Genomic DNA, 14961 nt, shown 5'->3' with positions numbered 1-14961 from the left:
CAGCGGTAAAATAAGTCGAAGCAAGCGTTCTTTTCTCGCTCCAGATCCTCGGGGTCTTTTTCCTTTGTTTGTTTTTTAATGAAAAAATAATTAACCGAGGCCATTGTAATCGCTTTTTTGCTATTTATACCTTTATACTGGATTCGACATCAAAGGCTGACCTTGAATGCAAAGTGTTTGATCTTGATCATGTCTTCTTTTCGGTATCTTTCAAGTAACAATGCTTCTCTCGTTCTAAAAGGTTTAGAATCTTTGCTGGATCTCGAAGAACTCTGTGACATAACACTCCGAACTGAAGATGGCGTATCAATATCAGCACACCGCAATGTTCTTTCTGTCGGCAGCCCTTACTTCAGAGCCATGTTTACCGGACAATTGAAGGAAAGTAGAAAAGAATCCGTTACTTTAAAAGGGGTAACCGGCGAAGCACTTCGATGCATTGTTCGATTTGTTTACACGTCTTCGATAGACGTGAATGAATCCAATGTGGACGACATCCTTAGTGCGTCAGATCTCTTCCAAATGAAAGAGATCACGAATGTTTGTTGTCAGTTTCTGAAAGAGCAACTTCAGCCTTCGAACTGCCTTGGTATCGCAGCTATTGCTGGGGGATTTTCCTGCGAAGAGCTTTGGAGTGAAGCTCGGAAATACGCTGTAAAACACTTCAATGAGGTGATAAAATGTGACGAGTTTAAGGACCTGTCTTTAGAAGCAGTCAAACAGCTGTTATCGGACGAGAATGTGTGCATTCGATCAGAGGAAGATGTTTATAACGCGGCTATGGAATGGCTATCAAGCTGTGAGGAACGTTTGAAGCACTATGCCGAAGTTCTTTGTTGCGTTCGCCTTCCTGTACTTTCTCCTGCTTTTCTGAGGTCACATGTTCTTAACAACGAATGGCTCATTAACGATCCCGAATGCAAGCAGATGCTAGAAGAGGCCCTCGCTTACGCCTCTTCCCCCACAGCTGAAAAGCGTAAGAAGTCTTTAGCTATCAGAATGAGGCCACGAATACATTCAGGGTTTGCTGATATCCTTGTTGCTATTGGTGGACTCCATCTTGGGAATCCTGTGGCATCTGGGGAAAGATACAATTTGTACACTGATGAATGGGCGCCCATAGAGGACATGCCTACATTGCGTTATGGCATCGCAGTCACTCAACTTCATGGGCAAGTCTATTGCCTTGGTGGATTTGAAAGTGGGCGATACTTAAGTACTGTCGAAACTTATGACCCTGAAGAAAATGCCTGGACAATAAGACCTTCCATGCTAGTATCAAGAAAATATTTTGGTGCAAGTTGTGTTGGCGGTAAATTATATGCTCTTGGAGGCTCCAACATTCATCGTCGACTCAAAAGTGTTGAATGCTTTGATCCATACGAGCAGCAGTGGACGTTTGTTGCCCCTATGTTGTGTCCAAGAATGTATTTAGCAGTTGGAACACTGGGTGGGTTACTGTATGCTGTGGGTGGACATGATGGTCTTTCACGGCTGAGTAGTGTGGAATGTTACGACCCACAGACAAATGAATGGAGCTATGTGGCCTCACTGGGTAAGACCATTGATTTGTTTACCTCAGTCAATTAGTTACATGTACATGTACCAGTATATTATGCATGTACGTGTACAACTGTACTTAATTAAGAATGTCCTGTTCCAGAAAATATCCATACCCCACCCTGAGGAAGGTTATTAAAATTCAGAGTAGATGGGATTTCAAAGTCAAAATTTTAAAGCAAAGAATTTCCAGAGGAGTGGGCCAAGTTCAAACTGGGAGAAGTATGGATATTGTTTTTATAGAACAACACTGAAAAGGCATTTGAGACAGAAGTGTCTGTGACAGAAACTTAAAACAATGACTGTGGGTACCAGTACATTAAAAATTATATGTATACAACAAAAGTGTACCATAACATGTATGACTAGCTTTTATGCTGAAAAAGCAAAACGTTTTGTTCCATACCTGTCATCAAAGGTTTCATACTTTTCTTTAAAACTTAGGCTTTTGAAATCCCTCCCCCCTCTGAATTTCCAATGACCTTCCTTGGGGTGTGTATGGATGTTCCTGGAACAGTACAACTAAGAGATGAATGTTGTAGTTGTTGATCCCTGGGAGGGGCCTTGGCAGCCAGACCTTTGCAGCAAAGGACCAAAGGACCAAGCCAGAGACCCTTTTTCAATCCAGGCCCCCCTAATGTTATGCTCTGGGTTGCCAGCATTGTTCTTCAAGCCCTCACCTTGTATGTGAGTGTGGATTTACCACTGTGTTGGCACCTGTTATAGAGAGGGGGGGGGGGGGTGATCTACAGTTAAATTACAGTGTACATGTACGGTTAGTTCACTGGACTCTGGATCCAGCGGTCTGGGTTTGAGTCCTGGCTGGAGCAGTGCATTGTGTTCTTTGGCAAAACACTTGTGCCTCTCTCCACCCAAGGGTACTGGCCAACCTTGTTCAGGGTGGCGTAAGAGTTTGCGGTGATGCGGTTTTGCGTTACTTTTCGTGCGGTTTTGTGGTAATTTTTATTTTAACCTGCGATATTGCGGTTTTACAAGACTACGCGGTGTGCGGTTATTACAAATTTTAGGTTGTGGTAGTCGGTGAGAAAATTGTTAATATGATTTCCACTGGATCCTTTCACATTCGGTTGTTTTGCTTCAGTTAAACAACCTTGAGCCAAGTGTTTTGTTTTACAGCATATATATCAGCTTACACAATCAGGGTTCATTATTAAGCAAACTTGCCCTGTGGCTTGTGATTGCAGCCTGTGTGTTTAACTGTTTTATCCAATGATACATGTATGTTGACTTGATGACATTCCAGGCCAGATCTTCGGCTCAGATCCAGTTTTATCTACCGTTGTTGGTCATTTGAAACTGCGATTTCGGTGTTTTGGTAAAATTTGATGCGGTTTGTGGTTTTGTAGCGTATTTTTTGCGGTTTTCGGACCCCCCTTACGCCCCCCTCCTTGTTCCCAGGGTTTTTTTCTTTCCGCCCCCAGAGTGGGACGAGAGAGACCCTGGGAACAAGAACGAGGTTGGGTACTGGCAAGCAACCCTGCAATGAACTACATCCCATCCAGAGTGGGGGGGGGGAGTTGAAATACCCCTTGTCACTTCATGTCACAGGAACCAGTATACAGTGTATGCTCTGGCCTAATGGGCAACTGGCCTTAACTTAACCTACCTTACCTACATGTACATGTATGTACATGTAGCTTACCTTTTTACCTGAGTTTGGCACTTATTGGTACTTACAGCATATAATGGGGGACACTTATTAGCTTATTGAAAGGACAGGTATCACCTTTTGCCTTTCAAGCAAACCCAGCCTAGGAGTATAAATGGGTTCCATCGATTTTGATGCTGGGGGTATTTCTCCTAGTCACTTTATGCTACAGAAACAGGAGAAAAGCACTGGCTGAATGAATCACAAGGCTCTAACCAGGGTACCAGATACGTTTTAAGGCAAAGTTGCAACAAGGAGTTCCAGGGAGTCAAATGCCCACTGCTCCCACCAAATTACAACAAGTTTCTATTAATAAAGATAAGATGTTCTACATGACACGAGCATGGGACAAAGAAAAATTCTGAGTCCCCGACGGGGAATTGAACCCATGGCCTCCCAGAACCGGCTGGGCGCTCTAACCAACTGAGCTACAAGAGACTCGTTGTGAGCTGGGCCATTTTTCTATTAATTTGTCAGTTCAGGTGACTGACCTTGTCGGAGTTTTGACCTGAGACCCCCCTCTTATCTGAAACACTGCTTTAACCCAGATGAATTAGGAAGGCATTAAATTTAATCGTTACGGTAATCTTGTGAGTAACAATTTTCTGAATTGTTCAACAGATAAGCCAAGATCTGTAGCTGGTATTGCGACCCTCGATGGCCGCCTGTATGTCATTGGAGGATTTGATGGTAACAACTGCCTGAGCGATGTTGATGTCTATGACCCCCAGACAAATTCTTGGACCTCGGCATGTCCACTGAATGATCAACGTTCAGCTGCTAGTGTTGCTGTTATGAAGGGAAGAATCTATGTCATTGGCGGCTTTAATGGACAGTTCTTGTCAACTGTTGAGGTCTACGACCCAAATATTAACCAGTGGAGTTATGTTCATAATATGTCAGTTCCAAGAGTACATTTTGGCGCAACTGTTGTGTGATAATTTAAGTGGTCAACATTTAGTAACCATACATGTAGTGCAGCAGGTACATTATAATGATTAAGATCTTGATTAGGCCCATACACCCTTTAAAGAGCAGTATGCATTGATCTTAGAAAAATCAATTACAGGTTTCCTTGAATTTGACCTGGAAATTGCGTGACCTTAGACCACACTGAAACGTCAGATTTTAGTTCCCTTTACGTTATTGTACAGGGATATCCAGGATATTCAGCATCGAGTCAGGATACTGCAAGATCGTACCATTTGGAGTCTGCCTGAGGTCATGCCTACTCAAATGTGATGTGTCTACATGTATGTCGGGTTTCCGTTTCCCAAGCTTTAGAATTTGGTCAAAAATTGGTCCAGCAGGTTTTAACTAGTTTGAGCCATTTTGTAACAAATGTGTTTTTTTCCAGAAATTATTCTACCCCTCCCATGGAGGGTTGTTTGTTTCGAACCACCCCCCCCCCTCCCCTCCCCCTGCTCACTCAGCCCAACTGGAGATTCCAGTTTAGCTTCGTTTGAAAACCTTCCCAGATCTAGAATCTGTTAGATATAGATTTTTTTTAAAAAAAAGATTGGCATCTCTGCTAGTGTCATGGAAACAGTACTCTAAGATACATGCAGGTCATTACATTATACATAACAAAATGTATATCAGTGTGAGGAATAGAGAGTGATTAAGAGATTTGAAGGTTAATGTTCTTTTTTAACAATGACATTTTTTAAGTCGTATTTTGAAAAGGTAATAAATAAATACAGTATATCTTTAAATATACACATTTTTCAAGTACTTTAATAAGGTAACATTCGTTTTGTAAGTAGGTTAAATTTAAGGTGAAAAAAGGATTATGAAGTGAGAATTGTTAAAAGTCTGAAAAAAACGTGTGTTGTGGTAATTTCTCTCGTTCTCTACGACCGTAATATTACTGTTGTACTGAAGGACTGGTGCCGAGAATCATTCTGTTCGACTGGAAAAGGTCAAGGGGCCTAGTGCCCTTGTACTTGCTTGGCCCTCTTACAGGAGATGGGGTCTTATTTCATTCTTTCAGTCATGTTGTTGTTGCTGGGGGTGGGGGGTGTTAAAATAGAGAGGGGCTCATTTCACATCGTACATCAGTTACGGTACATAGAAAAGAAATAAAGTGGAGTAAATAAAAAGATGGTAATGCTCGGTAATAAAAAAAGATACATGTAGATGTTCTACAGACACGGCATGGGACAAGACTGATCCCCGACGGTCCAGGCCTCAACGGGCCTCAACTAGCTCGGACTCGGTGAGCTGGCTGGTGGCGCCCCGTCTGGGGGCCATGGGTTCGTTCCCGTTGGGGCTCGTTTTCTTTGTCCCTGCTCGTGTCTGTGCTCTTTCTTTTTTTTTCGCTCCATCTTTTTTTCTCCTGATGTTCGACATTGCTGATCCTCAGTTGCGGACGGTTCACTCATTGTTCCCGTTGGCCCCTCCCGTCTCTCTTCGTGGTGGCGCCCGGTTCTGGGGGCCATGGGTTCGTTCCCGTCGGGGCTCTTTTCTTTGTCCCTGCTCGTGTCATGTGCATCTTTCTTTTTTGTGGACTTTTTAGTGTTTTACATGGAGTGCTGTTTGGTAACACATTTTCAAAACAGCAGCAATAATAAGTAAATATGATGGTCAAAAACCATCTAGGAAGGGAGGGGGGGGCCCTTAATAAGGTGGGGGTTATTAAAAAAGTAGGTGCTGTGTAGCAATGAGAGTTTAATCTTTTTTTTAAATTGCTTTAGCTCATCTTTTTTGCGGGACGATTAGGGAATAAAACCTTTATTATCGCAAAGTGTGCTCAAACGGTTCAACGGTTTTGAGCATAATTATCTTGCTTTATTGCAAAAATGCTTGTTTAACTTTTTTGGTGTCAACTCTTGAAAAGGTTTGACATGAATAACTTGCTACCCTTCGAAAGAACAATAGAACAACTAACAGGAACAATGCCCCTAGCTCCAAAAACAATAGAAATTGCTACACAAAAGGGCCAGCAGCTCTTCGATTCGGTGAAGTCACCGCTCACGATGAAGCCCAGACTCCCTTGAGCCGAGAACGCCTAGGGACTAGGCTCGAGGACCAGTAAAATGTCAAGTTTACGAGAGCTCTTTAATCCGCGTACGTGACAATTTATGCGCCCGGTCATTTTTTTGCGGACAGAGAACAATTAAGACAAAATTTAAAACAATGTCCGTCTTTATAATTGCCTCAGGCTAGCCACACGTATCGAAAATTTTAATTCCGAGTCTTAAACACATCGTTACGCAAAATATTACAGTAATATCATTAAGGAGAATAGCGATAATGTGTGACGTCATCGCAATTGTAAAACCTTAACTTCTTAATCCACGAATAGAAAGCTGTTCGCATAACATGTCCTTTATGTCGGCAGTGTTAAGTTTTCGTGCAAAGTTTCATGTCAACTGACTAATTTGCTTTGAACATGTAGCACTTTGAAATTTATCATGGCTTTCCAGCTGACTCAGTGAACACACTGATTTCCTCAAAAATCACAAAAAAACAACTCTTCACCAATCCACTTTTATACCCAGTTAAAAGTCACTGAAATTTGAAATTTGAAAATCCTTCGTTTTAGAGGGCATTACAAATTTCATTCATGCGAATTTCGATAAAATTCTGACGCAAATTTAGTGTGAGCTACTGAGAACCTGGCCGCCATTTTGGTGTAACTGGCAGAAAAAAACTGGAACATAATTTGGTGGACATGAATAATTTCAGGTACGCCTTCGGCCAAAATTTTGCAACAGGGTTTTAATTACGACTCTTTGTACCATCTTTTATCCAGAGTTTGTCTTTCTTTGATGCCAGCGATCTACCAAATGAAAGCAAACTTAATTTTGGTGCGATTAACGAACGGGGCTAAACTGACAGCAGCCATTGTAAACAAATAAAGGACTCAATGATATTTGAAAGCAAGCTATAAAAATTTCCTGCTCTTCTATGTATTCTTTAGCAATATGCTGAATGAAAAATGCTCACTACTGTCCGAACGTTTATATAGTTATCTCAAAAAAGAAACAGACGGAATCATAAAAATAGAGCTGCAATGCGTGCTTGCGTCTGCTGTAATTTACACGAGCGCGAATGTTCGGTACCCTTTAATTTATTAACGTAAAGCCACAAAACTAGTAATTGCAACTCATTTAGTCCCTCGCTGAACTCGTTAAAGGTTTGTTTACTATATTCCATGTTTGCGGTGGCTCCTTCAAAAATGGCCTGCAAAGAGCTTCCCTCACCACCAACCAGTTTTTAATTTGTTAGGTCGGCGTTGTTTTGGAGCGACATAAGAAATTGGCGAACTCAAATCCCACACAAGTCGGTGCGCCACATGTAAAACTCCAAAGCGCGTCCTTATTTTAATTATTTGTTTTTCTGTGACTTCCTAACCAGGACAAAAAGAAACATATGGCAAATTTTCAGTGGGAAGAAAACATCTCTGTCGTATTCTAGCTATAATATTGTCATGTATTTATTCTGCATAGAAAACGGACTATTTTCTATGCAGCTCATTTATAGCTTAGTCGGAACCTCTTCGTCAAGTAAGGATACTAATTTTTATTAATTATTAAATAAAATCAAGTCACGCAAATATGACTCCGGAGCAATTTAAAAGTTCCTGGGCTTAAATAATTTTATGATGTATCCCTGCAGTTCAAAGGGTCGATTGAAACTGATGTTTCGTTCTTACACGTCCCTTGTCAAAAGGCGGTCTTTTGAGAACTAATCTCCATAAATCAATATTGCTGCTCCAAATTATGACATGTTTAGTGAAAGTCAAAGATTTGAGGACACATCTTTTATCCTAGCCGCTGTGTGGCGTATTTATTTCAATTTAACAACCGATCAATTGATTGTCAATAAATGCAAATTTACCGTACAAAGTTTTCCACTCAAGGAACTAATTAATAAGGACATTTGTCAACTGAACAAATGAGAATTTCTGTAACCTTTTTTTTTCGTTTTTCGTCGTCAGCTCAAGATCACAGTCTAAGCCGTCCATTTTCGCACATTTATTATATTTGCTGTAAATGTGATTTGTCAGACCCTGAGAAAAGAGTGGTATATACGACTTTTACCGTGTCTTTTTTAAGACAAGTTTCGAAGCTTTAAATTAAAGTCACCTTTATACGTTGGCAACTATTGAATGCACGTATTATTTCTGAAGGGCTTCGCGCTACGTGCCTCTTGAATGGCTCTCCACTGACACAATCAGCGATTAGCAAGATTAAATGAAGAAGTAATTGGTACTTGTGTTTTATTCATGAGTTCTTTTCAATGACTTTGTTTGCCTCCCGGTTTCCTAATTGCGCAGTTGTCGAGGTTTGTTGGGGTATTATACTGCGGTGAAGAGCATTTAATCCCAAAATAGTCGAGAGTACAGAGAGAGTCGCAACTAGTCTGAAACAAATCTATAGGCTTTGGTAAGTGCAACCCTAACCTTTTAAAACAAGCTCTCTGGGCAAAGTATTGCCTTTAAAAGACAATTTAAGTCGTAGATTATCTCAGTGGGGGATATATAGAAACGAGTAAAACTTAGGTTTAGAAAATTTAAATTTTAGGTCATAGCTTTGTTTGCATCGCAATCTTATTTCTAGTTTGCATAAACTTTTGCAGAAACTACCTTCGTTTCGAGGCGCTTGGGTGAGATTGTTTTCTCGAAAGCCGATTAAACAATTCCTACTGTTGCATAATTTCTGTAGTTTTTCCTATCTCGGTTACAAAAGCAATATAAACAATCCTTAGAAAGCTAACTGAAAGAACATTTTCAATCTACAAACAGTTACAGTTGCCCTATGTACAATTCAATAACTCTTAATTCGATGACACATTTTAGTTCGTTGAAACGGAATCGCTGACAAATTTAACGCGAGCATTCGAAAATTAAGCGACATTCAGCTAAATCATGAAACAGTTTTAACCTTTCTAATGGAAACCGGCGATGGATATTGGAATCGAGCAAATCCACACCTGAAATACTGAATTTATCACTAAAGGTCCTCGTTTGCACTGCTAAAACAAAAGTGTATCAAATTGAATTCAAACTTGTTTTTGCCAAAACCAATATATACAGTAATATAGGACAGCCGGCTAACAAATCGTATTTTCAATCAGATCAGAATTCTATCTACGTTCGAATGGGACAGTTTCGACAAAATCAAATCGATTCCAACTGAATGCTGATAACAAAAAATTTAATTTTGTCGTGTTTCAAGGCGCTCCGTAGTAACATTATTAATTACTGGCAACACCGAAACTTCAGGCAAATTGTGAAATATATTAAGGTAACCCTATACAATAATACACCGATTTTTTTTTTTTTTTTCAATTTAAAATATACGCTTACGTTCGGCGAAAAGTCGATACGATAACTAGATATGTAACCCATATCATAAAAAACGATAATTAAACTTATTCACTGATGTAGAAGTAAATATGCACGGTTTTTGACTGACGAAGAAATAGCAATTCTTTCATTTTACGTCGCTTAACTTCCAAATTGTAAAAGCAAAAAATAGATGCTGTTTTACGCAATGGAAAATCAGAACAACGTCAATGTACATTTGCTAGATTTTTTAAGATGGTGTTGAATTGCGGAAGATATATCGACCACTTTGTACGTAACCTGAATAAGAGTTTCCGGAAGTCGCCCGTCGAATTTGCAACTTGCCTTTTTTCAGTCTTTTGTCTAGCAAGTTGAAATCTTTTCAGATGTTAGTTTATGATAACAAGACTTAGTTTAAGAAAAACTGTAATTTAACATTGCAAATTTAAAATTATACTCATCAAGATTGGCCTGAGAAACTTGATTTTTTATGCCTCTTTGTTTTTGACTTCGTGGACTAGTGCTAACGATCCAACAGATATAAAAAATATATTGTATTGCACAGAGATGCAAAAAGGTTGAGAAAATTCACAGCAGCCGAATGCACACTGAAAAACAGTAATAAAAAAGGAATTATATTTTTAAGCCAAACGCTTTCTCTATTCAGCTGTACACAAAAAAAGGTTTTCCATCGTTTGTCCTACACTTGACTAGTTCAAAGAAACTCTTTAATATCCGATGCATCTAATCTTTTCACAGTCGGCCTTGAATTTTAAATTTTAATTATCGACTTTTCAATCCAAGCTCTTTAACCGCCATTGTTTTCACGTGTGAAGAGAAACTCTAGCTAAATTGAATTACTTCGAGAAAAGCGACCGACAACTCTGATTCTTATAATAGCTCCGTGTTCAAAGTTCTTTTTGTTAAGGTTAAGGTAAAGATCTCTAAAAAACCGCTTTCTGATCTAAGAGAGGTAGATCTCGCAGGCGAATATATCCTATGACAATATCAGAACTCACAGATGAGAAATGGTATTTTTTTATAAGTTCTATTATTAGATGTGGCAAAATTGTGTGAAAGGTTTCTTACCTTACTAATGAAAAATATTCCGACCAGAGTTTTAAATGGCTTAGTCCTATTACGGGCTGCGTGGTAGAAATTGTGGCTAAAAATAGACAGCAAAAAAGATTAAGAGAGCATAGATGACAATAGTTTCGTTGTATCACCATCCAAAAAATCAATGAATTGTTTAAACAAATATAATTCCTTGTTTGAACTTTACGCAAATCGTGGGCTGTATTTTAAAGTGCAAAATCGCAAGATGCATGTAGTTTCACCTACAATGCCTAGTTTTTCCTTAATGAATTATTTCATTTAAACATATAAAAATTTTATCGTCATGCTTCGTCAAAAATAAAAGGCACTTGTCAAATCACACTTCAGAAGTTGACTTTAAAACGCAGAAACTAGAATCCAAGGGCTAGATGTAACATTTTCGGTTTCTTAGTAATATCTACATTTAATTTTCATCCCGACGGAAAAAAAATATCAAATTTTATTCCTCCTCCACATCGAGTACTTTTAAGCACTCGATTTGGGAGGATCATATTTAAAAATATAGACGAATTTTCTGCAATTTTCTACACGACTACTCCAGGTACTAAGTATTTAATATTTTGGAGTTTTCTTTCTTTCTAGCAAAATAGAAAAAATTGTAAACACATGCTCTCTGAAAGTGGTGATAAACTCCTAAGTCAGATCAATTTGCGCGGTTAAAAATTAAACATCGATTCGTTCAAAGAAGCAGGTTGTATGTTAGTTCTAGTTTTCATCCATTTTTTAAGTCAAGATAACAAGCTCTGCAATAATATAGATCGTGACTTTCCTCTTTAAACTTAGCCTGTCCTGACAGCGTAGTATATATATTATATCATGCGATTTTTTGAGCTCGTTACATTCAAGCACTAGCAAAGTTTGGACATAAAAGTGATTTTCTCCTTAAAAATGTCTTCAGTATTAGAGATCTACAACCCCAGACAAAAGTCTTGGGAATTATTGCACTTTTTTTGTTCTTCCCCTCTCCTCCCCTCTTCAATGTTGAGCGAAAAGCGACCTTACACACACACACACTAATTTTTTTTATTGTAAAGTGAGAGACCAACATTGGTAGGGAGGAAGGGGGAGATCCTACAGCAATACAGGAATGGGGAATGAAAATGAATTCGAAACTCTCTCTAATCGGGCATGTTTTTACAACCTTCCAACTCTTTTTGTCTGTGGTTGTAGGCCTATTCCAATCTCTCGTAAATCCCTTGTTGCTTATACCTGTGAGGGATGTAACTCCCCCGTTGTATTTGCGATACTTCTTGCCATCTCTCAACAAGGATCAAAAAGCACACATGACCTGATAACAATTCTCATGTTTTAAGACACCTTACTGGTAGTTATCCAAATTGTAAAAACCAGTACACCTCTGATTGTTTCAGAATCTTAGATTCTGCAAAAACATCTTACAGTCTTAAACTAAAAAAAATTCTACATTAACAATTTAAAACCCGAATTAAACACCTCAGATTCAATACTTCAACACCTACTTGTCATGGTCTGTATGGGTTTTGGGATTCTAGACAATACCTAAAATTTTTAACGGTATTCGTATCAGACAGAACCTGACACTTTTTAACGGTTTAGTCTGTCTCTTGTTTTTTCTATTAACTCCTTAGCATTGTCAATAACTTTTCTATTTTTGTCTTATAAGCCACCTATTTATACTGTTGTTGTATTATCCTCAATAAACTCAAGATGGTACGTTAGTCATGCTGAAACATGTCTTTAAAAGTTGGATCGGGTTTTTTAAATTTGCTATTTTCTAACGAGAAGTTATTCAAGCACAAGACATTCAAGTTCGTGATATTTCGATCTTCAATGTTTCGATACATTCGGGTTTGTGATGTTCAAGCTCGTTACATTTAAGCTCTCGCAAATGTTACAATAAAGTTCGTTACATTTAAGTTCGTTACTTTAAATTTTGCACAAGTGACAACAATAATTTATGTATGAACTACAAAAAATGGCGCCACAAACTGCCTACATCGGAAGACATTTGTGCTTTGCAATTGGCACAGCCAATCAGAGACAAGATGTCGCCTTCTCAGCCAATCACGTCCAAATTGAAAACCAATCGTGGCTTCCGTCATGTGATTTTTCCCGCGTTGTTCGCGGATTGCAGGAGTTTTGCTCTGTTTTTGGGCGTGGTGATAGGCTCTTTGGCTAAATGCGATTTTAATTTTAAGAAAGTCATTACAAAATTGCTCAAAGGGAAGTGTTCGTAATTTTTTTCGTTGGCTAACAATTCTTACAATTCGCGACTTTCGAATTTTTTTTTAACTTTGCACGAACTGAAGAACATACGGTTTGGTTTTGCTAAGTTACCGAAAAATTCCAAAAAAAAGCCCAGAACGTCCATTTCAGGTAAGCCGGCTAATTTTCGGGGAGGGCTTATATACAGAGGGTGGGGGGGCATAGTTTCGAAAGAAAATTTGCGTTACAGAAATGTTCGAGTTAATATTTGGAAGGGAAACTGCGTCCGAAATGTTTAGGTGCATAAACTCAATACCACACGGTAAAACTCTCTAAAAAACAACATCCTAACAGTCGTCCGGTTCGCTGGTTATTACGTAGCTCACGAAACAAAGCAAAAATAATATCAGTGTATCTGAGTTTTTCAACATGGCAGCAAAATAGACACGAAATTCTTGTAGCCTTTTAATGGAAGGAAAAATTGTTTTCTGCGTTAATCGTAAAAAATTTTGGGGAAAGAGGTTTTTAATTTTTTCCGGAGTACAGAGAAAAAACAGTTTAAATTCATTCCTTAATTTACAAATAAAAATAGAACTGAAACAGGTGTATTTCACGAATTTATTCTGGAAACATCGCTTTTCACAAATTTCTCCTCTTTAATTCCCACACACAGTCACCTAAATCCAGTCTTCGATTTGAAAACAGCCAAATTTTGTATTTAGCTTCTCCTTTAAGAAAACTTAAATTCGCCGAAGCCACGCTATTACTCTGTAATTGCAAGAACTCCTTCAATTTTTTCGTTTCTTTTAACTAATCAAGGCGCTGTATATTGTTGAGGTTCTTCAAATAAGATGAGAAAGCAGTGGCTGCTTGCTGGTTCACAGCTTGAATGTAGCAGGTGCAACAAAATTATGCCAGTTGGAAATCGTTTCAACAAAAGAATGCAGATGTAATTTCCTTTAACACTTTCAATGCCTTTAACAATCCGTGGGAAGCACTGCTCTCGAGAACGCGCTAGGAAGAAAACTTCATCGACTTTGTTTCCACGCTCAAATCCTGGTTGCAGTGTTTTCAAGATCGCGTGAGGTAAAAAGTAGATTTAGCTTGCTTTCAAAATATCTCATTTTAATGGGTGATATTGTGGGTGATACGGTATTTATAACACGGTTTTCAGCCCCGGTATTCGAAAACAAATATACTGAATTTTTAGAGATCTTCTTTACTCCGGTCAACTTTAACGTAACGTAACAAATAACTGATGTTCAATGCGGTTGTTCCATCAAAAGATGAACAGTGATTTGTTAATTATTTTAAAACAAAACGAATTCACGCTCTGTGCCAAGAATGTGACTTTAACTAAGTTTCAAAACAAATAACTCAGAGTCTTTCATTTTGTACGATATTATACTATTGACGGTTGGGGGGACTTTGACCATATCTAGAAAACAAGCAACTTCACAAATTTCATTTACCTGAGTTGCCAAGTTGCATTTCATCTTTATCTCTGAGGTAAAATATAGGCATATCAGAGTTTACCTCTCTGATGATGAACATCTTTATCTCTGTTATCTCTATTTGGCTGTACAGACCAGGAAGCTCTAAATCTTGTTTTTGTGCTCCTTTTATAACATGCACCCGCATTTATTTGACTTAACTTTTAAACGTGAGTTTTCATTTTCATTGCAGGAATATTTTAAGGTTACCGGGGTCTTTCTTCATTTAACTCACATTGCAGCCTTAGCAGAAAGATCCAAATATTCTCCAATTTTAGGCTTCAACGGACTTCAATAGAAGACTATAGACCACACTCAGTAACAAATGTCCAAAAGTTCTCCATTCCATGGCCAATTCATAATTTATAGCCTGGTGGAGTATACTTGACATGTTTACAGATGATAAAAGTACGGTAGATCTTTGTTTCATCGCGATTGCATGCTTTCAACAGAACTGGCGTAAGAATTATAATCCGAATTATGCGAAGGGTTGGCTTCATGTTCCTCTGTTTCAAACTCTGAAGTTCTCTTATTGCTTTGGGGAACTCGTTTCCTTTAAAGGATTTTTTTTTTGAGCAGGACAAATACATTTTTAAAAGTAAGATCGATTATTCGTGTTGACTCGTATCTTAGGAGTTTTAGAG

At 38.6% G+C, this 14961-nt stretch overlaps 2 protein-coding genes across 2 annotated transcripts in view; both read left to right on the top strand.

Annotated features, from left to right (window-relative positions):
* The first annotated feature begins 89 nt into the window (after positions 1 to 89).
* On the top strand, positions 90 to 5191 carry LOC144642788 (kelch-like protein 20). Its single transcript, XM_078501861.1, has 2 exons — positions 90 to 1555; positions 3851 to 5191. Exons 1-2 carry the CDS (start codon positions 190 to 192, stop codon positions 4165 to 4167), a joined length of 1683 nt encoding a protein of 560 aa, XP_078357987.1. The 5' UTR covers positions 90 to 189; the 3' UTR covers positions 4168 to 5191.
* Positions 5192 to 8516: 3325 nt separating this feature from the next.
* The window catches only part of LOC144642789 (D(1) dopamine receptor-like), a 49373-nt gene continuing 42928 nt past the window's right edge, over positions 8517 to 14961 (top strand). Inside the window, exon 1 of the mRNA XM_078501865.1 lies at positions 8517 to 8622. The gene's annotated coding sequence lies outside the window, so the exon portion shown is untranslated. The remainder of the gene's footprint in view (positions 8623 to 14961) is intronic.

Source organism: Oculina patagonica, chromosome 2, assembly GCF_052425735.1.
Source record: "Oculina patagonica isolate OP01 chromosome 2, crgOcupat, whole genome shotgun sequence".
Lineage (NCBI taxonomy): Eukaryota > Metazoa > Cnidaria > Anthozoa > Scleractinia > Oculinidae > Oculina > Oculina patagonica.
This window is presented reverse-complemented; position numbering and strand designations above follow the sequence as displayed.

Bases quoted from the DNA above. Each gene is read 5' to 3' on its own strand.
- LOC144642788 (XM_078501861.1), top strand. From the start codon at position 190: ATGTCTTCTTTTCGGTATCTTTCAAGTAACAATGCTTCTCTCGTTCTA. The intron at 1,556-3,850 runs GTAAGACCATTG...ATTGTTCAACAG, and splicing joins GAGCTATGTGGCCTCACTGG to ATAAGCCAAGATCTGTAGCT.